Source organism: Melanotaenia boesemani, chromosome 9 (genome assembly GCF_017639745.1).
Source record: "Melanotaenia boesemani isolate fMelBoe1 chromosome 9, fMelBoe1.pri, whole genome shotgun sequence".
Classification (NCBI taxonomy): domain Eukaryota; kingdom Metazoa; phylum Chordata; class Actinopteri; order Atheriniformes; family Melanotaeniidae; genus Melanotaenia; species Melanotaenia boesemani.
In genome coordinates this window covers 36,333,713-36,354,774 of record NC_055690.1, presented here as the reverse complement: position 1 = coordinate 36,354,774, position 21,062 = coordinate 36,333,713, and the positions used below count along the sequence as shown (strand labels likewise).

Sequence of the window (21,062 nt, the reverse complement as noted above, 5' to 3'; positions counted from 1 at the left end):
CATGACTCGTTTAAACTTTGAATGACATTTCTGTGTGAAAGTGTTGCTGAGTTACAGGACTCCAGTGGGCTGGGTTTTTACTCCTTTCAGCACAATCCCATGCATTTCTGTGGGAGATGTTTTGCACTTGTTTGTGGTTTTTGAAAACACTGTGTCCCTACCAAAAGTTGTAGCTCACCGTCTCTGATCAAGCCGTACGTTTTGATGTATTTTTTTACTTGGGTTTTCTCAGAATGTCATGATAAATTACATGTTGAAATTTGTGAGGGAAACTAAAGACGTTTGGTGGAACTGGTATGAGCAGCAGTAATCTGCGTCCCTTAAAGCCTTCAGCACCCAGAATGAGGGGGAAACAGAGGCGGCCTCAGCAGTGCAGTTTTATTAAAAAGACAACTGCGCTGTTATTGGCTGTTAGCAGCATCTCACCTGGGCAAATCCCACGAAAAAGAGCTGATCATTTGTCAGGTTGACAGCAGGAAGTCTTTTCTCCTCTCCTTTTTTCTGGATATACGAGCGGTATGCCTGATGAGGAAGACATCGGTCCACAGATTCAGCAACATACAAATGAACCCTGAGTGTAGTTTGTGTAGTTTAATGTTGTGATCATACGAACATGGTACGCAGCCTTCAGCCCTCCATTGTCAGCAATGTTTTCTCCCAGTGTCTGTTTCCCGTTGACGTGTTCTCCGTTGACGGTGTAGTGGCTGTACTGGTCCACCATGCACTCTGTTCTCTGGCGAAAAGCCTCCACCGATGAGTTGTGCCACCATGGCCTCAGGTTTCCCTCTTTATCATACTCCCGACCTGACGGACAGAAAGATGATGTCTCAGCCAAAAGTCAAACTGGAACAATGAGCATCAGTTAGATCAATTTGTCGCTGTAAGACAGGAAAACAGGACCTGCTCATCTGCAACGTTAAATAATATCCAAACATGTCAACAGGCAGCTGCTCAGGGTCAGCAACACGTCTGGAAAAAGTTAGACCAGGAGCAACAAAAGGCTGGAAAAGTACCTGGTACAAACCAGAAACACCTGGAGGAGCATTGGACAACTAACCAGGTTACCTGGCAACAGGCCAGTAACATGACTGGGTATAAAAGGAGCATTTCAGAGAGGCAGAGTCTCTCAGATGGAAAGATGGACAGAGCTTCACCAATCTGAGACAAACTGGATCTAAAACTGGAACAATTTCAGAAAAATGTTCCTCAGACTTTGAAGATCCTCCATCTACAGTGTAGAACAGGGCTACTCAGTTCGGTCCTACGAGGGCCGCAATCCAGCAGGTTTTCCATGTATTCCTGTACCAACACAACTGAGTCAAATTAATGAGTTATTGTGTAGAACCTGATTGGCTGTTAGAGCCACCTAATTTGACTCAGGTGTGTTGGTGCAGGGATACATGGAAAACCTGCTGGATTGCGGCCCTCGTAGGACCGAATTGAGTAGCCCTGGTGTAGAATATCATCAGAAGATTCAGAGAATCAGGAGGAATCTCTGTGTGCAGGAGACAAGGCTGAGGAAAAGTGGAAAACTGTTCTGTGGTCAGATGGATGAAGATGTGAACTAGTTTGTGGAAAGCATGGACGGCGTGTCCTGCAGACTAAAGAGGAGAGGGAGCATCCAGCTTGTTATCAGTGGACAGGTGAAAAGCTGCATCTCTGATGGGATGGGGCTGCATTAGTGCCTATGTCGTGGGCAGCTTCCACATCTGTGAAGCTCCATCAATGCTGAAAAGTACACAGAGGTTTTAGAGCAACATCTGCTCACATCCAGACAACGTCTCTTTCAGGGAAGACCTTGCAGATTTCAGCAAGATGATGCTGAACCACATCCTGCATCCATCACAGCAGCATGGCTTCACAGGAGAAGAGTCCGGCTGCTGAACTGGCCTGCCTGCAGTCCAGACCTTTCACCAGTACACAACATCTCCTCACTTCCCAGACGTTTCCAGACATGTTAGAAGAAGAGATGCTACACCATGCTGAACACCACCCTGGAACTACTTTTTACACCATGCTAAACACCACGCTGGAACTACTTTTTACACCATGCCGAGCATCACCCTGGAACTACTTTTTACACCATGCTGAACATCACCCTGGAACTACTTTTTACACCGTGCTGAACATCACCCTGGAACTACTTTTTACACCATTCTGAACATCACCCTGGAACTTCTTTTTACAGCGTGCTAAACACCACGCTGGAACTACTTTTTACACCATGCCGAGCATCACCCTGGAACTACTTTTTACACCGTGCTGAACATCACCCTGGAACTACTTTTTACACTGTGCTAAACACCACGCTGGAACTACTTTTTACACCATGCCGAGCATCACCCTGGAACTACTTTTTACACCATGCTAAACACCATGCTGGAACTACTTTTTACACCATGCTGAACATCACCATGGAACTACTTTTTACACCATGCTGAACACCACGCTGGAACTACTTTTTACACCATGCCGAACATCACCCTGGAACTACTTTTTACAGCGTGCTAAACACCACGCTGGAACTACTTTTTACACCATGCCGAGCATCACCCTGGAACTACTTTTTACACCGTGCTGAACATCACCCTGGAACTACTTTTTACACCATGCTGAACATCACCCTGGAACTACTTTTTACACCATGCTGAACACCACCCTGGAACTACTTTTTACACCATGCCGAACATCACCCTGGAACTACTTTTTACACCATGCTGAACATCACCCTGGAACTACTTTTTACACCATGCTGAACACCACGCTGGAACTACTTTTTACACCATGCCGAACATCACCCTGGAACTACTTTTTACAGCGTGCTAAACACCACGCTGGAACTACTTTTTACACCATGCCGAGCATCACCCTGGAACTACTTTTTACACCGTGCTGAACATCACCCTGGAACTACTTTTTACACCGTGCTAAACACCACGCTGGAACTACTTTTTACACCATGCCGAGCATCACCCTGGAACTACTTTTTACACCGTGCTGAACATCACCCTGGAACTACTTTTTACACCATGCTGAACATCACCCTGGAACTACTTTTTACACCGTGCTGAACATAACCCTGGAACTACTTTTTACACCGTGCTGAACATCACCCTGGAACTACTTTTTACACCGTCCTGAACATCACCCTGGAACTACTTTTTACACCATTCTGAACATCACCCTGGAACTTCTTTTTACACCATGCCGAGCATCACCCTGGAACTACTTTTTACACCATGCTGAACACCACGCTGGAACTACTTTTTACACCATGTTGAACATCACCCTGGAACTACTTTTTACACCATGCCGAGGATCACCCTAGAACTACTTTTTACAGCGTGCTAAACACCACGCTGGAACTACTTTTTACACCATGCCGAGCATCACCCTGGAACTACTTTTTACACCGTGCTGAACATCACCCTGGAACTACTTTTTACACCGTGCTAAACACCACGCTGGAACTACTTTTTACACCATGCCGAGCATCACCCTGGAACTACTTTTTACACCATGCTAAACACCATGCTGGAACTACTTTTTACACCATGCTGAACATCACCCTGGAATTACTTTTTACACCATGCTGAACACCACGCTGGAACTACTTTTTACACCATGCCGAACATCACCCTGGAACTACTTTTTACAGCGTGCTAAACACCACGCTGGAACTACTTTTTACACCATGCCGAGCATCACCCTGGAACTACTTTTTACAGCGTGCTAAACACCACGCTGGAACTACTTTTTACACCATGCCGAGCATCACCCTGGAACTACTTTTTACACCGTGCTGAACATCACCCTGGAACTACTTTTTACACCGTGCTAAACACCACGCTGGAACTACTTTTTACACCATGCCGAGCATCACCCTGGAACTACTTTTTACACCATGCCGAGCATCACCCTGGAACTACTTTTTACACCGTGCTGAACATCACCCTGGAACTACTTTTTACACCGTGCTAAACACCACGCTGGAACTACTTTTTACACCATGCCGAGCATCACCCTGGAACTACTTTTTACACCATGCTAAACACCACGCTGGAACTACTTTTTACACCATGCCGAACATCACCCTGGAACTACTTTTTACAGCGTGCTAAACACCACGCTGGAACTACTTTTTACACCATGCCGAGCATCACCCTGGAACTACTTTTTACACCGTGCTGAACATCACCCTGGAACTACTTTTTACACCATGCTGAACATCACCCTGGAACTACTTTTTACACCATGCTGAACACCACCCTGGAACTACTTTTTACACCATGCCGAACATCACCCTGGAACTACTTTTTACACCATGCTGAACATCACCCTGGAACTACTTTTTACACCATGCTGAACACCACGCTGGAACTACTTTTTACACCATGCCGAGCATCACCCTGGAACTACTTTTTACACCGTGCTGAACATCACCCTGGAACTACTTTTTACACCGTGCTAAACACCACGCTGGAACTACTTTTTACACCATGCCGAGCATCACCCTGGAACTACTTTTTACACCGTGCTGAACATCACCCTGGAACTACTTTTTACACCATGCTGAACATCACCCTGGAACTACTTTTTACACCGTGCTGAACATAACCCTGGAACTACTTTTTACACCGTGCTGAACATAACCCTGGAACTACTTTTTACACCGTGCTGAACATCACCCTGGAACTACTTTTTACACCGTCCTGAACATCACCCTGGAACTACTTTTTACACCGTGCTGAACATCACCCTGGAACTACTTTTTACACCATGCCGAGCATCACCCTGGAACTACTTTTTACACCATGCTGAACACCACGCTGGAACTACTTTTTACACCATGTTGAACATCACCCTGGAACTACTTTTTACACCATGCCGAGGATCACCCTGGAACTACTTTTTACAGCGTGCTAAACACCACGCTGGAACTACTTTTTACACCATGCCGAGCATCACCCTGGAACTACTTTTTACACCGTGCTGAACATCACCCTGGAACTACTTTTTACACCGTGCTAAACACCACGCTGGAACTACTTTTTACACCATGCCGAGCATCACCCTGGAACTACTTTTTACACCATGCTAAACACCATGCTGGAACTACTTTTTACACCATGCTGAACATCACCCTGGAATTACTTTTTACACCATGCTGAACATAACCCTGGAACTACTTTTTACACCGTGCTGAACATAACCCTGGAACTACTTTTTACACCGTGCTGAACATCACCCTGGAACTACTTTTTACACCGTCCTGAACATCACCCTGGAACTACTTTTTACACCGTGCTGAACATCACCCTGGAACTACTTTTTACACCATGCCGAGCATCACCCTGGAACTACTTTTTACACCATGCTGAACACCACGCTGGAACTACTTTTTACACCATGTTGAACATCACCCTGGAACTACTTTTTACACCATGCCGAGGATCACCCTGGAACTACTTTTTACAGCGTGCTAAACACCACGCTGGAACTACTTTTTACACCATGCCGAGCATCACCCTGGAACTACTTTTACACCGTGCTGAACATCACCCTGGAACTACTTTTTACACCGTGCTAAACACCACGCTGGAACTACTTTTTACACCATGCCGAGCATCACCCTGGAACTACTTTTTACACCATGCTAAACACCATGCTGGAACTACTTTTTACACCATGCTGAACATCACCCTGGAATTACTTTTTACACCATGCTGAACACCACGCTGGAACTACTTTTTACACCATGCCGAACATCACCCTGGAACTACTTTTTACAGCGTGCTAAACACCACGCTGGAACTACTTTTTACACCATGCCGAGCATCACCCTGGAACTACTTTTTACACCGTGCTGAACATCACCCTGGAACTACTTTTTACACCGTGCTAAACACCACGCTGGAACTACTTTTTACAGCATGCCGAGCATCACCCTGGAACTACTTTTTACACCGTGCTGAACATCACCCTGGAACTACTTTTTACACCATGCTGAACATCACCCTGGAACTACTTTTTACACCATGCTGAACATCACCCTGGAACTACTTTTTACACCGTGCTGAACATCACCCTGGAACTACTTTTTACACCATGCCGAGCATCACCCTGGAACTACTTTTTACACCATGCTGAACACCACCCTGGAACTACTTTTTACACCGTGCTGAACATCACCCTGGAACTACTTTTTACACCATGCTGAACACCACCCTGGAACTACTTTTTACACCGTGCTGAACGTCACCCTGGAACTACTTTTTACACCGTGCCGAACATCACCCTGGAACTACTTTTTGCACCATGCCGAGCATCACCCTGGAACTACTTTTTACACCGTGCTGAACACCACGCTGGAACTACTTTTTAGGAATTGGGGTTGTAAAATAAATTGGCTCTGGAGAAACTCTGGTGATCTGGTAATGTGACAGGAAGCAGAGATTCAGACTCACCTTGATCATCGAAGGCATGTGTTAGCTCGTGGCCCATCACCACCCCGATGCCACCGAAGTTCAACGCCCTGAAAACAAAAACAGTTTGTTCAAACTCTTGTTTCTCTGAAGAGACGAAGAGCTCAACATCCACGTGAAAGATCATGAACCAGAATTCAGCATTTCATGAGATAAACTTTAGTCAGCACAGACTTGATCTGCATATAACTGCTTCTGTTTTTTTCCATTTAATTTCTTTATATCTAATTAACTTTTAATTCACAAAAAATTACGTATTATAGTTCTCCACTCTAAATGAGTCTTTCTTTTAAATCAGCTTCAACCTGAAATATACATAGCAAAAAAGATATTTGTCATTTTAAACCCTTTAAAGACCAGTTTGATTACAAAAATCCATTAAAAAATAAAAAATTCAATAATTCCCATAAAATACTTTACTTTAGATAAATGTTTACTATGGTTATCAATGGGACATTTTTGTCCTTTGGATCATTTGTGTTAGTTTTTCTGTAGCTTAGTCATTTTGGGCTAATTCAAGGTACTGATATTGAAACTATAAAATGATTGAAAAAAAAAGAAAGACAGGTGGGCACAGACAGGTAGATGTGGAGGTAAACAGACTTGGGATGGTCGTGGGCGTAGAAAGGAGCTTGTAGAATCCCGGCAGGGAAGACGATGCCGTTCTTAGTGGGCATGTAGTAGGCATTAACAGTAGGAGGAGTCATACTCCACCTGGAGGAGGAGAGGAAACAAGGAGAGGAGGAGGGGATGAGTCAACATGTGATGTTCATCCAGCATCCAAACATTCAGGGTTTGTATCTGTGAATAAAAATTTTATGATTACGACCCCTGATGAGATGTGTGTGTTGGTGTGTGTTGTGTGTGTGGATTACTGGTCCTTGTTGGGAGTCTTCCTCAGCTGGTCGGCCATCACTCGGGCTGAGAAGTTGTAGAAGTTCAGCATGTTCTGGAAGAAGCTGTCGTCTGACACCTCGTACTAAAACAGACAGAGATGTTGTAACGATGCTGCCGGACAGCAGGGGGCAGCAGAGCACCACATCTGACAACAAAATACCCGTCCCAGATGACTGACAGCTGTCACTCACCCCGTCATACACGTCATCTAGCTCTTTGGGGTCTAGGATGAATTCCGGAAAGCCGATCATGTCGTAGATGGCGTCTGCCTGCAAAGACAAGCCAAGGAGACAAGAAGACAAAGAGACAAATAGACAAATCTTCAGTCTCATCTTCAGACACTTTGTGGCATTCATGCATTTTTAATGTTAAATTGTTATGGACGCCATCTGTCTGTCCACCACATACCTTGTCTTTAGCAGCTTGTCTTGTCTGGTCGTCCATCCAGCTGAGTCTGTCCAGAGCTCCTTTAAATGCCGAACGGATCTCGTTTATCATGTCTTCAGCCTGGCAAAGAGAGACAGGTGGGCTGACGTTAACCAGAGTAGACCAGTGCCAGGTTCAAAACAGTTCTGGAGCATTTCTGCACTGAGAGGACAGAGGACAAGCTTACGATGTCTTTACTGTGTTTGTCAAACGTTGCTTTGACGAAGAGCGCGCCGAGAGCAAAGCCCAGAGTGTCGTCAGTGTTTCCGATACAGGTCTGCCAACGTGGGGTGCAGGACTGCAAAAAGAGAACCAGTTACACCACGTCAGAACCAGTTAGAACCAGTTACAACACGTCAGAACCAGTTAGAACCAGTTACACCACGTCAGAACCAGTTAGAACCAGTTACAACACGTCAGAACCAGTTAGAACCAGTTACACCACGTCAGAACCAGTTAGAACCAGTTACACCACGTCAGAACCAGTTACAACCAGTTACAACACGTCAGAACCAGTTAGAACCAGTTACACCATGTCAGAACCAGTTAGAACCAGTTACAACACGTCAGAACCAGTTAGAACCAGTTACACCACGTCAGAACCAGTTAGAACCAGTTACACCACGTCAGAACCAGTTACAACCAGTTACAACACGTCAGAACCAGTTACAACCAGTTACACCATGTCAGAACCAGTTAGAACCAGTTACAACACGTCAGAACCAGTTAGAACCAGTTACAACACGTCAGAACCAGTTAGAACCAGTTACAACCAGTCATAATAAGTTACAGCACATGGGAAACAGTTATAACATTTTACAACCAGGACTCCAGGGGGACGAGATAAGGGGAGGAAGGGGGGCGTGGTCGATGGTGCCCTGGTTAGACTCCAGTCAGCATCTGTTATAACCGGTTATAACCAGTCAGAACCAACTGACAAACATTGCCATAAGCAGAAGGTGGAGGTTTCCCTGCTGCAGAGGAAACATCAGACGTACCTTCTTGGTTCCGTAGAGACTCTCCAGCAGTTTGTCCTGAGCATTCTCAAAACGCTGGTCCAGGGTGGCCACGCTCTTCTGGACTAGAGTCCACATCATGTAGTTATTCAGCAGACTGGAAACAGACACAGATCATCAGACACGGATCATCAGGAACACGAGGAGAGACATCAGAGACATGGACATCATTTAGTTTCCAGAACAGGTGTTGGGCAGTTTCTGGGCAACTGACCTGCGGTCGGTCTTGTTGATGAGCTCGGAGACCTGCTGCAGGTACTCTCTGGCATACAGGACAACAGGTTCAGTGTCGTTCAGCTCCAGAGGAGATAGGGAGGACGTCAGGAAGTCCAACCAGTCCACAGCTGGAGCCAGCAGCTGCAACAGGAAACAGGAAAAGACGTCACACGTGTTCCTGAGAAGGGAAACTCCAAAAGCCGGGGAGCTCTGGAAAAATGTTAATAAAACCAGATTTTAAAGACTTCCAAACTGCATCAACCATTTTTTCCCAGAAGATAAACAACATATCAGATGCTGAACCTGATCATTTTACCAAATATGAACCTGTTATAAACCAGATGTTTCAGTTCTGGAAACATTAGAACCAGTTCCAGAGACAGAAGAACCAGTTCTTCCAGAGACAGAAGAACCAGTTCTTCCAGAGACAGAAGAACCAGTTCCAGAGACAGAAGAACCAGTTCTTCCAGAGACAGAAGAACCAGTTCCAGAGACAGAAGAATCAGTTTCAGAGACAGAAGAATCAGTTTCAGAGACAGAAGAACCAGTTTCAGAGGCAGAACCAGCTCCAAAGTCCCCTCTTTTGGTTTCCTTTGCTCTCTTCTCTCGTCATCTGCCCACCGTCCAGCAGGGGGCACTAAAGACAGAATGTCTTTACCACATTTACAACAAACAGATCGCGTCTGTTCAGGAATCACCTGGAACCACCAGCAGCTGTCTCTGAACCGGAGGACAGATGTTTGTGTCTCACATGGAGACAAAATGTCCACAGATCAGCTGAGGACGTCCTGGGGTGGACACCATCTGAATATTTTAACCCCAGAGCTGCTCTGCAGTCAGCTGACTGAGGCTTGTGATGACGAGACAAACAAACAAACAAACAAAACAACAAAGCAACAGAGGAAGAGGAGTGGTGGTTGTTGCTCTTCATCACCACATCCAACTACGGTTTATATAACAACCTGTTACCTAACCCCCCTCCTCACTGAGAGATGCAGGCACATAGCAACAGCTCATGGCAACGGTTACCATGGTGAGCCTTGAAGCATCTGCAGCCCTGAAGGACAGAGAGCTGCAGCAGAGTCAGAGAGAGGGAGAGAGAGAGATGAGTCATCATTCTGGACGAAGACATCATTAGACCTGGAACAAAACAGGTCCAACGACCCAATTCTATCCATCCATCCTGATCTGATTCTATTTATTCTATTCATCCATCCATCTTGACACATAAAATCCGACCTTTACGATGACTCACTGACTTCCAGCTGAGTCTGACTCATCATTTCTAACATGTGATGGCTCTGTTTGGTTCTGAGGATCAGACCCACAGCATGGATACTAGGAGTTAAGGAGAAGAAACAGAGAAATATGGAGAAGAAGAAAATGAGGAAGAAGTAGAAGTAGAAAGGAAGTAGAGGTAGAAGAAGTAGAATTAAAGTCAAGGAGAACGAAATGATGGAGTAGATGAAAAAGAATAGAAAAGAAAAAGTCAAGAAAAGAAAGAATAAGTAAATGGAGAATTAATAGTAGGAAAATGAATAAACAAAGAATAAGAAGTAGAGGAAGAACAGGAGGAGGAGGAGGCTGCATGTGTCATGCACAGAAACATCAGGCTAAGTCCATGTTTCTGATCTTCAGGTTCTGCAGCTGGTCCTGGTTCTTTATCAGGTTAGAAACTTTAGGACTAGTCCAGAACCGGTCCATAGAACCGTTCTATCCAATATGTCCAGAAGCGGTTCTTACCCGGTTTCTTGCCTGCGGGTCTCACCTGCAGCTCAGCGACCGTCACCTTGTGGTAGATCTTCTCCTCGTCTCGCCGCTGATCCTGAGGGACGGTGATGTTGGCAAGCGCTGTCTCGAACTCCAGAATCTGCTGCATCTGGACCTGGGTGGAGGTCCGCTCGCCACCCAGCAGCCTCCCCAGCTCCACCATGTAGTCCAGGTAGGCCACTAGAACCTGGAACCAGAGCAGCACCAGTCCAGACCAGTTCCATCTCCAGAACCAGGTCTCACACACACACACACAGATCCTCACCTTCTCATTGGCTGTTTTGTTGAGGTAATAGTCCCTGGACGGCAGGAAGAGCCCTGATTGGTCCACCTGCAGAGACAGACAGGCGGGTCAGAGCAGAACTGGACAGGAAGTCCTGATGGCCCCATCTGGTTCTGGTTTACCTGGATGACGTTACTGTTGGAGTTCTTGGGATCTGCGCTCACCCCAACACTGAAGAACGGCTGAGCCCGGTACGGACCCGAGACCACCTTAAGGACCTCCATGAAGTTGTCTTTGTCCCACGGACCCGTCATGTTCCAGCCGCCGATCTGCAGATAGATTACATGATCACAAAACCAGGAAGGGGATCGGACTGGAGACCAGAGTGATGCGGTTGCCAAAGTGACATGGTGTGTGGCTGGTTACCTTGGCGATGAGGTCTATGAGAGGCTGGGCTCCCAACTCCTCGATCCTCTGCGTGTTGAGGCAGGACAGGTAGTAGGACTGAGTCTTCCTCTCCGCTTCGCTGCTGCCGTTAAACGTCCCGTTTTCTAAAGAAAAGAAGAAAAACCGTCACTGAGGCGGAGCGGGTCCAGACCAACACAGACCGGGTAAGTTCCGGGCCGTACCCAGCAGGTGTTTGAGCAGAGCCTGGTTCTGCTCCCAGATACTGTTGAAGGTGGACCAGCGGGAGCGTCCGTCCGGGAGCGGGTTCTTCCTCATCCATCCGCCGCAAGAAAACTGGTAGAAGTCCTGACACGGGTCAACACCACGGTCCATTGCCTCCACGATCTGACTCGCCACGGTAACGCACGCCTCTGACAGGCACAGGCCACGCCCACTGTCTGCAATGCAACCAATCAGAGAGAGGAGGTGAGACAGGGTGGAGTGGGGGATTGTATGGCAGGACAGAAGGAATAACAGAAAGAAGTAAAAATGGGGCAAAATAAGGGACAGAAAGACATAAAGGACAGAGTGGACACTGAGACAAAAAAGGAGAGATGAGGCTGACTAGGAAACAGGGAGGTAGGGAATAAAGAAAGGAGACATAAGAAGGAAACAAACTGGAGGGTTGTATAAACAATCACAGGGTGGAGGTGAAGAGGGCAGACAGAAAGGAAAGGAGGAGGCAAGGCTGGCAAGGAAGGGTGGAGACAGGAAGACAAGGAAAGGAAAGTCTGAGACAAGGGAGTAAGGAAGGAACGGGAGGCAGAGAGGAGGGAGGAGACAAGTGGGTGAGAGGAGAGTTTGTAAAAAGAAAAGCTAAAGGAGGGATTTGAGGATGAAGAGGGAGAAGACGGATGACAAATGTCTCCCAGTTACCTGAGCTGAATCCCAGTCCCAGAACCAGCAGACAGGCCAGCAGAGCCAGCAGGGAGGCCAGCAGCATGACGGAGAGCAGGACTTCCAGCTGAGTCCTCCTGCCCAGGAAGTCCACGCCCCCTTTCCTGAAGCCCACCTGAGGATGACAGACACCTCACCTGTCCATCAATCTGTCTATCTATATGTCCATCTGTCCAATGGTCCACTCTGGTCCTGACATTCCTGTGATGGAACCAGGATCTCATGGATCAGACTGAACCTGTAATTGATCTTTAACATGATCAATAAATAAAGCATGTTGATGTTTTTTGTTGCCTGTTGTTCTGATGACTTACCCCCACCCCCACCCCCTTCCAATCCAGGCCGCTCTCCAGACCCCCCACTGAGGTTCCCCTGCTGTGTTACCCCCCCAGGTTTGGCTCCAGGATCAGTGTCTTGTCCCAGAACTCCACCTGGGACCACTTAGAGGGTTTACTGGAGTTCATCCATGTGTGTGCTGCATTCACTGACCTCCACTCTGTCAGGAGACGAGGCCGCCTCAGCCGGAGTGTCCGACCCCTCCTCCTCCTCCAACGTAGCTCGCTTGTAGCTGGACATCTGCAGACAGACAGACAGACCCGGGGTCAGAACTTATCAGAACCCGAGATCAGAACTCGGATCAGAAGTTGCCCCATTAACTCCAACTCAGCAGGAGAATCCACTTCACTGTGATCACGTAAACCTTAACTTCCTGTTTCTTTCCTAAACCCCCTTCACATCTGGCAGACAAGCAGCTGCAGAGTTCACATCGCTCCAAACGGCTGGTTACCATGGAAACCCCTACAATCAGCTGATCTGAACCAGAACTATGCAGACACCCCACGGCATTTCCTGCAGGGGCCCCGTCCTCTAAGGACCCAGTCCTCTAGGGACCCTGTCCTCCAGGGATCCCGTCCTCCAGGGACTCTCAGAGCTCAAAGATACCAACAGATGAAAAAAAAATAATTTAGATCAGATTGTGTGTGTGTGTGTGTGCGCGCATGTGTATTTTTCTGTTTCTGAGACTTTCTGAGGGTCAGTGAATGCATCATGATGTAAGGCTGTGGGTGGATGGGGATCCGGTTCTGTGATGTAATAGAACCCTGTGGATCTGAACGGGTCACTGAGCGACAGAATTACAGAGAGAATTCCAGCCCCAGACCCGGACTTGGAGCCGGGTTGTTGTGTTGGAGGTTTGGATCAAATCCAAACGTTTGAACATTAAACCTGATTGCAGAAGGACTTTATCACACCAGGTTCTGGTTTTCAGTGAGTTTGGCAGACTGGACTTGCCCGGTTCTCCTGAGGTTCTCTGGTTCTGTCTCAGCGTGGAAATGTCTGCAGAGTCTCAGTGTCCTGCAGGAAACTGAAGGTTTCCAACTGTTTCCTTCCTCAGGACCGACTGTGAAACTGGCCTCTCTCTCCATCTGCCTCAGTCTCAGTCAATGTCTCTCGCCCGGCTCTGTTCTCTTTCACTGATGACGCACGCAGAAGGGGAGCGAGGGGGGGACGACCTGAGGGTTGCTAGGAGACGGGAGTGTGTGTGTAGAGGGTGATGTCAGTGTGTAATTAGATAATGTGTGTGAATCATCTGCATTCAGCCTTAATAGAGTTCACTGCAGCTTATATAACATCTGTCTGTTCATGTCTTTTGTCCCCTCAGAGCCTCCATACAGAGCTGAAAACCAGCCCGACTGCCAGTAAATCATCAGTTTGATCAGGACCAGACGACAGCGTGAAAACCTGCTTCACCTGTTAGCTGAGCTGCTCAGGACACGTTCGTCCAGAAGGCCGCTTCAGTTCTCTCTAAAACTGTAAAATGTACGAGGACCCTGAACACAACACGAGCTCTGAGTCAAACGTGAGTAAAGAGACAAACAAAAAACTAAAAACAAACAGAGAAAAAACATAATAAAATTAAATCACAAGAGGAAATAAAACCAAAACAACACAAAATAAAAATAAACAAAAACGAAAAATAGAGAAAAATAATCTTTTACTATTTTTTTTTAGTAAAAACGTTGATTTAAATAATTTAAATAAATAATTACATATTTGCTATTTTTCATTAAAAGTCAAGTTGATTGAGAAATCTGAGCAAAAATAGAAAAAAACAAAAAATACGAGTCTTTAATGTTTTTACTGAAGTCTTTTGGAGGGACTTTTTCTGTTTTTGAATGACCTGAAGGAGCAGCAAATTTCTCCTGAAGAGCTAAAAAAACTGGAATTTTAAAGCTCTTCAAGAGAAAAGCATTTAAAAAAATCCTCCCTGTCACGAGGGAGCAGTGAGAGAAATAAACATGTCAACAGGAATATCGTGAGGCCAAACAGCCATTTCAGGTCTCTGAGAGCTTGTTGTTTTCAGGCCGACGGAAAGTTCTCCAGAATCCGCCTGAAGGACATGAAAACACACAATCACCTCATCTTTTATTCCCAGTAGAAGATAAACAACATGTCAGACGATGAAACACAGACGTTTCACCATGTGATGGAAAATATAAGCTGAAAGTGAATCTGATGCAGCAACACTTCTGTAAAAAGTAGTTTCAGGGTGATGTTCAGCATGGTGTAAAAAGTAGTTCCAGGGTGATGTTCAGCATGGTGTAAAAAGTAGTTCCAGGGTGATGTTCAGCATGGTGTAAAAAGTAGTTCCAGGGTGATGCTCGGCATGGTGTAAAAAGTAGTTCCAGGGTGGTGTTCAGCATGGTGTAAAAAGTAGTTCCAGGGTGGTGTTCAGCATGGTGTAAAAAGTAGTTTCAGGGTGATGTTCAGCATGGTGTAAAAAGTAGTTCCAGGGTGGTGTTCAGCATGGTGTAAAAAGTAGTTCCAGGGTGATGTTCAGCATGGTGTAAAAAGTAGTTCCAGGGTGATGTTCAGCATGGTGTAAAAAGTAGTTCCAGGGTGATGTTCAGCATGGTGTAAAAAGTAGTTCCAGGGTGGTGTTCAGCATGGTGTAAAAAGTAGTTCCAGGGTGATGTTCAGCATGGTGTAAAAAGTAGTTCCAGGGTGATGTTCAGCATGGTGTAAAAAGTAGTTCCAGGGTGATGTTCAGCATGGTGTAAAAAGTAGTTCCAGGGTGATGTTCAGCATGGTGTAGCATCTCTTCTTCTAACATGTCTGGAAATGTCTGGGAAGTGAGGAGACCAGTTGCTGGAGGTTTAGGAGAGGAATGTTGTCCCATTCTGGTCTGATGCAGGATTCTAGCTGCTCTACAGTCCTGGACCTTGGTTGCTGGATTTCTGCTTCCATGATGCTCCAGATGTTGTGTACTGGTGAAAGGTCTGGACTGCAGGCAGGCCAGTTCAGCAGCCGGACTCTTCTCCTGTGAAGCCATGCTGCTGTGATGGATGCAGGATGTGGTTCAGCATCGTCTTGCTGAAATCTGCAAGGCCTTCCCTGAAAGAGACGTTGTCTGGATGTGAGCAGATGTTGCTCTGAAACCTCCATGTACTTTTCAGCATTGATGGAGCTTCACAGATGTGGAAGCTGCCCACGCCATAGGCACTAATGCAGCCCCATCCCATCAGAGATGCAGCTTTTCACCTGTCCACTGATAACAAGCTGGATGCTCCCTCTCCTCTTTAGTCTGCAGGACACGCCGTCCATGCTTTCCACAAACTAGTTCACATCTTCATCCATCTGACCACAGAACAGTTTTCCACTTTTCCTCAGCCTTGTCTCCTGCACACAGAGATTCCTCCTGATTCTCTCAATCTGCTGATGATATTCTACACTGTAGATGGAGGATCTTCAAAGTCTGAGGAACATTTTTCTGAAATTGTTCCACAGTTTTAGATCCAGTTTGTCTCAGATTGGTGAAGCTCTGTCCATCTTTCCATCTGAGAGACTCTGCCTCTCTGAAATGCTCCTTTTATACCAGTCATGTTACTGACCTGTTGCCAGGTAACCTGGTTAGTTGTCCAATGCTCCTCCAGGTGTTTCTGTTTTGTACCAGGTACTTTTCCAGCCTTTTGTTGCTCCTGTTCCAACTTTTTCCATCAAATTCACTATCAGCTCATATTTTCATCTCATGGTGAAACGTCTCTGTTTCATCATCTGATGTGTTTTTATCTTCTACTGGGAATAAAATCGGAGTTGATGAGATTCTGCTTTTATTTACATTTCACAACTTTTAGGGAACTGGAGTTGTAATAAAACCAATGAACATGTGGTCTCTGTGTGTGTTGCACTCTGCTTTGGTTGGTAGAGCTGAATGAGCTCGTCCATCACAGTCCATCATTTCAGGAAGTTTCATTTCCCGTTGGGAACAAAGACTTTAATTAGCCGGATCCACAGGGAATTCTCCTCCCGCTGCTCCCACTGCACCGTTCCCAGCATATTAACCTGCCGACCCCGTGATGGAGTTAGGAAGTTATTACTGCTCATTCTGAACGTCTGGAGAAGATCTGCTGCCACCCGTCGTCATGGCGACCACTGAGGGTGGACCGGCCCCGATCAGGAGCAGGTCAGCTCCGGTCAGGAGGAAAATGAAGATGAAGATGGGAGCAGCAGTAATGCCTTGCTTTGTTTTGCTCAGATGGAAACCGGGCGTCTTAAGGCAGGAAGTCACAGAGCTGCAGACAGGAAGCAGTAAACCCTGCCCCTCCCACACAGAAACGCACTCTGCCAGCTCACCAGGAGAATCTGATAACACAGCTTTCTCTGACTCATCCATACCTGGCTGAATTTAGGGAAAAACAAGCCATTTGAACGCATCGTGAGAAGCTGAGATCAGAGTTTAACCTCGTGGGTCATTGTGGACTGTTTCAGTCCTTTCGGGTCTTTTTCCTCCGGTTCAGGCCTCCATCCAGGTGGTGTTTCCTCATCTGGGATGACGTGTTGCAAGAAAAAGTTTCTCCTGAAGAACTTAGACATTTCACTTTCAAATTTTCTAAAACATGACAAATTTACTACCTTTTTAGGTTATTAGTGGACAGAAAAGTCCTTCTCTCCCAAAAACTGCTGGAATAATTTCAATAATCTTCTGTCCTGATTAAAATGATCAAATATATAATTATTCAAATTATTTGAATTCTTTAAACACCAGTTTGATGACATGATGTCACAACACTAAATACTAGTTATTTATAGACAGTAACAGATGATGATTTGATTTAGGATCAGTTTTAGTTGATTCTACGAAAAGAATAAACAATGAAATAAAATAACTTTTTTCTTCCATAAAAAACATTTAGTCCTCAAACTGGTGTTTAAAGTGTTAAACAAGTGGAATAATTTCATATTTAGAAGTTTTGATGAGGACTGAAGTAACTGAAAGATTTAAATATTAGCCTGTTTTTGTAGAGGACTTTTGACCTGAAGGATTAGTGACCTTCGAGGGTAAATGAAGATGCAAAGTGGAGGACGGACGAGGCCGAAGCTGGATCTTGACAAGCTCCGTCTGCTGCTGCACCATCATCATCCTCATCGTTCCTCCATGAACTGATTCAGTTCAAACGTATCAGCATCAAATCAGACGTGAAGGGCTTTTCCGTCCCCAGAGCTCGCCTACTCAGGCACTGCATGATCCAGATTCGGTCTGAGAGGCCTGAACTCACCGCTGGAAACTCTGCACTGAAGGTTAGAGCAGCTCCAGACTTCCTCGTGACTCTCTGAGACCAGTCATTTTATCTCTAATTTCCTTTAAGGAGCCTTTCAGCTCTAATAAAGATGAATAATAAGCAGCTGAGTTTAGAAAACAGCCTGCAGACGTTCACTGTGTTTATTCGCCCTGATCGGAGTCAGACTGCAAAGCTGCAATAATCACAGCTGCTGGTGAACTTCTACAGAGCTTGTTGAAAGAAGCTTCAACAGTAGATGGATCAGCTGAGGGTCCAGGTGCATCTCTCAGGTCCTTGTTCAGGTCTTTGGGTACCACCTTGTTGCTGCTAAAATACTGTTTTCTGTCTGTCAGACTTTCTGGTCTTTGCTAGATTTACACATGAAACTACAGAAACGGGAACAGATGCTAAGTCTTGGTGACAAAGAGCCTGAAGATCCAGTTTAAACCGGTTCTTTGCTACGTTATGTGTTGACACAACTCTGCTTCATCCCGCGAGTTAGGAGCCTTGTCCCTGCTGGGAGGATTCAGAGGTCAGAGTTAAGATCCTTTGCAGCTGGTCTGGTACCAGAACTGGACCTGGTCCGCTACCAGAACAGGAACTGGTCCGGTACCAGGACTAGATTGGAACTGATGGAAATTAACACATTAACTTTGGGTTTTCATCGGTTTACACTCCACGTCCTCAACATGTTTTTAATCATATAACAAAACACATAAAACCAAAAAGACTGGCCGACCGGATCATTCATGTCAATAATGAAAACCATTTCAGCAGCTTTTAATCCCAGTATAAACCAGTCTGTAACAGCTTTTAATCCCAGTATAAACCAGTCTGTAACATCTCTTAATCCCAGTATAAACCAGTCTGTAGACGCTTTTAATCCCAGTATAAACCAGTCTGTAGCAGCTTTTAATCCCAGTATAAACCAGTCTGTAACAGCTTTTAATCCCAGTATAAACCAGTCTGTAACATCTTTTAATCCCAGTATAAACCAGTCTGTAGCAGCTTTTAATCCCAGTATAAACCAGTTTGTAGCAGCTTTTAATCCCAGTATAAACCAGTCTGTAACAGCTTTTAATCCCAGTATAAAGCAGTCTGTAACAGCTTTTAATCCCAGTATAAACCAGTGTGTAGCAGCTTTTAATCCCAGTATAAACCAGTCTGTAGAAGCTTTTAATCCCAGTATAAACCAGTCTGTAACAGCTTTTAATCCCAGTATAAACCAGTGTGTAGCAGCTTTTAATCCCAGTATAAACCAGTCTGTAGCAGCTTTTAATCCCAGTATAAAGCAGTCGGCAGCAGCTTTTAATCCCAGTATAAACCAGTCGGTAACAGCTTTTAATCCCAGTATAAACCAGTCTGTAGCAGATTTTAATCCCAGTATAAACCAGTTGGTAGTAGCTTTTAATCCCAGTATAAACCAGTCTGTAGCAGCTTTGAATGCCAGTATAAACCAGTCTGTAGCAGCTTTTAATGCCAGTATAAACCAGTCTGTAACAGGTTCTAATCCCAGTATAAACCAGTTTGTAGCAGCTTTTAATCCCAGTATAAACCAGTCTTAAACAGCTTCTAATCCCAGTATAAACCAGTCTGTAACAGCTTCTAATCCCAGCATAAACCAGTCTGTAGCAGCTTTTAATCCCAGTATAAACCAGTCTGTAGCAGCTTTTAATCCCAGTATAAACCAGTCTTTAGCAGCTTCTAATCCCAGTATAAACCAGTCTGTAGAAGCGTTTAATCCCAGTATAAACCAGTCTGTAGCAGCTTTTAATCCCAGTATAAACCAGTCTGCAGAAGCTTTTAATCCCAGTATAAACCAGTCTGTAACAGCTTTTAATCCCAGTATAAACTAGTGTGTAGCAGCTTTTAATCCCAGTATAAACCAGTCTGTCAAAGCTTCTAATCCCAGTATAAACCAGTCTGTAGCAGCTTTTAATCCCAGTATAAACCAGTCTGTAGCAGATTTTAATCCCAGTATAAACCAGTCTGTAACAGGTTCTAATCCCAGTATAAACCAGTTTGTAGCAGCTTCTAATCGCAGTATAAACCAGTCTTAAACAGGTTCTAATCCCAGTATAAACCAGTCTGTAGCAGCTTTTAATCCCAGTATAAACCAGTCTGTAACAGCTTCTAATCCCAGTATAAACCAGTCTGTAGCAGCTTTTAATCCCAGTATAAACCAGTCTGTAGAAGCGTTTAATCCCAGTATAAACCAGCTTGTAGCAGCTTTTAATCCCAGTATAAACCAGTTTGTAGCAGCTTTTAATCCCAGTATAAACCAGTCTGTAACAGCTTTTAATCCCAGTATAAACCAGTCTGTAGCAGCCTTTAATCCCAGTATAAACCAGTCTGTAGCAGCTTTTAATCCCAGTATAAACCAGTGTGTAACAGGTTCTAATCCCAGTATAAACCAGTCTGTAGCAGCTTTTAATCCCAGTATAAACCAGTCTGTAGCAGCTTTTAATGCCAGTATAAACCAGTCTGTAGCAGGGTTTAATCCCAGTATAAACCAGTTTGTATCAGCTTTTAATCCCAGTATAAACCAGTCTGCAGAAGCTTTTAATCCCAGTATAAACCAGTCTGTAGCAGCTTTTAATCCCAGTATAAACCAGCCCGTAGACCTTTTAATCCCAGCATAAACCAGTCTGTAGCAGCTTTTAATCCCAGCATAAACCAGTCCGTAGAAGCTTTTAATCCCAGTATAAACCAGTTTGTAGCAGCGTTTAATCCCAGTATAAACCAGCCTGTAGACCTTTTAATCCCAGCATAAACCAGTCTGTAGCAGCTTTTAATCCCAGTATAAACCAGTGTGTAGCAGCTTTTAATCCCAGTATAAACCAGTCTGTAGAAGCTTTTGATCCCAGTATAAACCAGTTTGTAACAGCTTTTAATCCCAGCATAAACCAGTCTGTAGAAGCTTTTAATCCCAGTATAAACCAGTCTGTAACAGCTTTTAATCCCAGTATAAACCAGTCTGTAGCAGCTTTTAATCCCAGTATAAACCAGTCTTAAACAGCTTCTAATCCCAGTATAAACCAGTCTGTAACAGCTTTTAATCCCACTATAAACCAGTCTGTAGCAACTTTTAACCCCAGTATAAACCAGTTTGTAGAAGCGTTTAATC

At 45.1% G+C, this 21,062-nt stretch overlaps 1 protein-coding gene across 1 annotated transcript in view; it reads right to left on the bottom strand.

The window, feature by feature from the left end:
- ece2b (endothelin converting enzyme 2b) overlaps nt 1-21,062 on the bottom strand; it is a 52,866-nt gene that overhangs the window by 20,945 nt on the left and 10,859 nt on the right. Inside the window, exons 2-18 of the mRNA XM_041994795.1 lie at nt 12,867-12,953; nt 12,357-12,492; nt 11,663-11,878; nt 11,460-11,584; nt 11,216-11,362; nt 11,076-11,141; nt 10,809-10,997; nt 9,039-9,181; nt 8,807-8,921; nt 7,996-8,106; nt 7,791-7,889; nt 7,574-7,651; nt 7,361-7,464; nt 7,089-7,199; nt 6,468-6,535; nt 614-804; nt 427-522 (exon numbers count right to left, since the gene is read on the bottom strand). Coding sequence (XP_041850729.1) covers nt 427-522; nt 614-804; nt 6,468-6,535; nt 7,089-7,199; nt 7,361-7,464; nt 7,574-7,651; nt 7,791-7,889; nt 7,996-8,106; nt 8,807-8,921; nt 9,039-9,181; nt 10,809-10,997; nt 11,076-11,141; nt 11,216-11,362; nt 11,460-11,584; nt 11,663-11,878; nt 12,357-12,492; nt 12,867-12,953 — 2,082 coding nt within the window. The remainder of the gene's footprint in view (nt 1-426; nt 523-613; nt 805-6,467; nt 6,536-7,088; nt 7,200-7,360; nt 7,465-7,573; nt 7,652-7,790; nt 7,890-7,995; nt 8,107-8,806; nt 8,922-9,038; nt 9,182-10,808; nt 10,998-11,075; nt 11,142-11,215; nt 11,363-11,459; nt 11,585-11,662; nt 11,879-12,356; nt 12,493-12,866; nt 12,954-21,062) is intronic.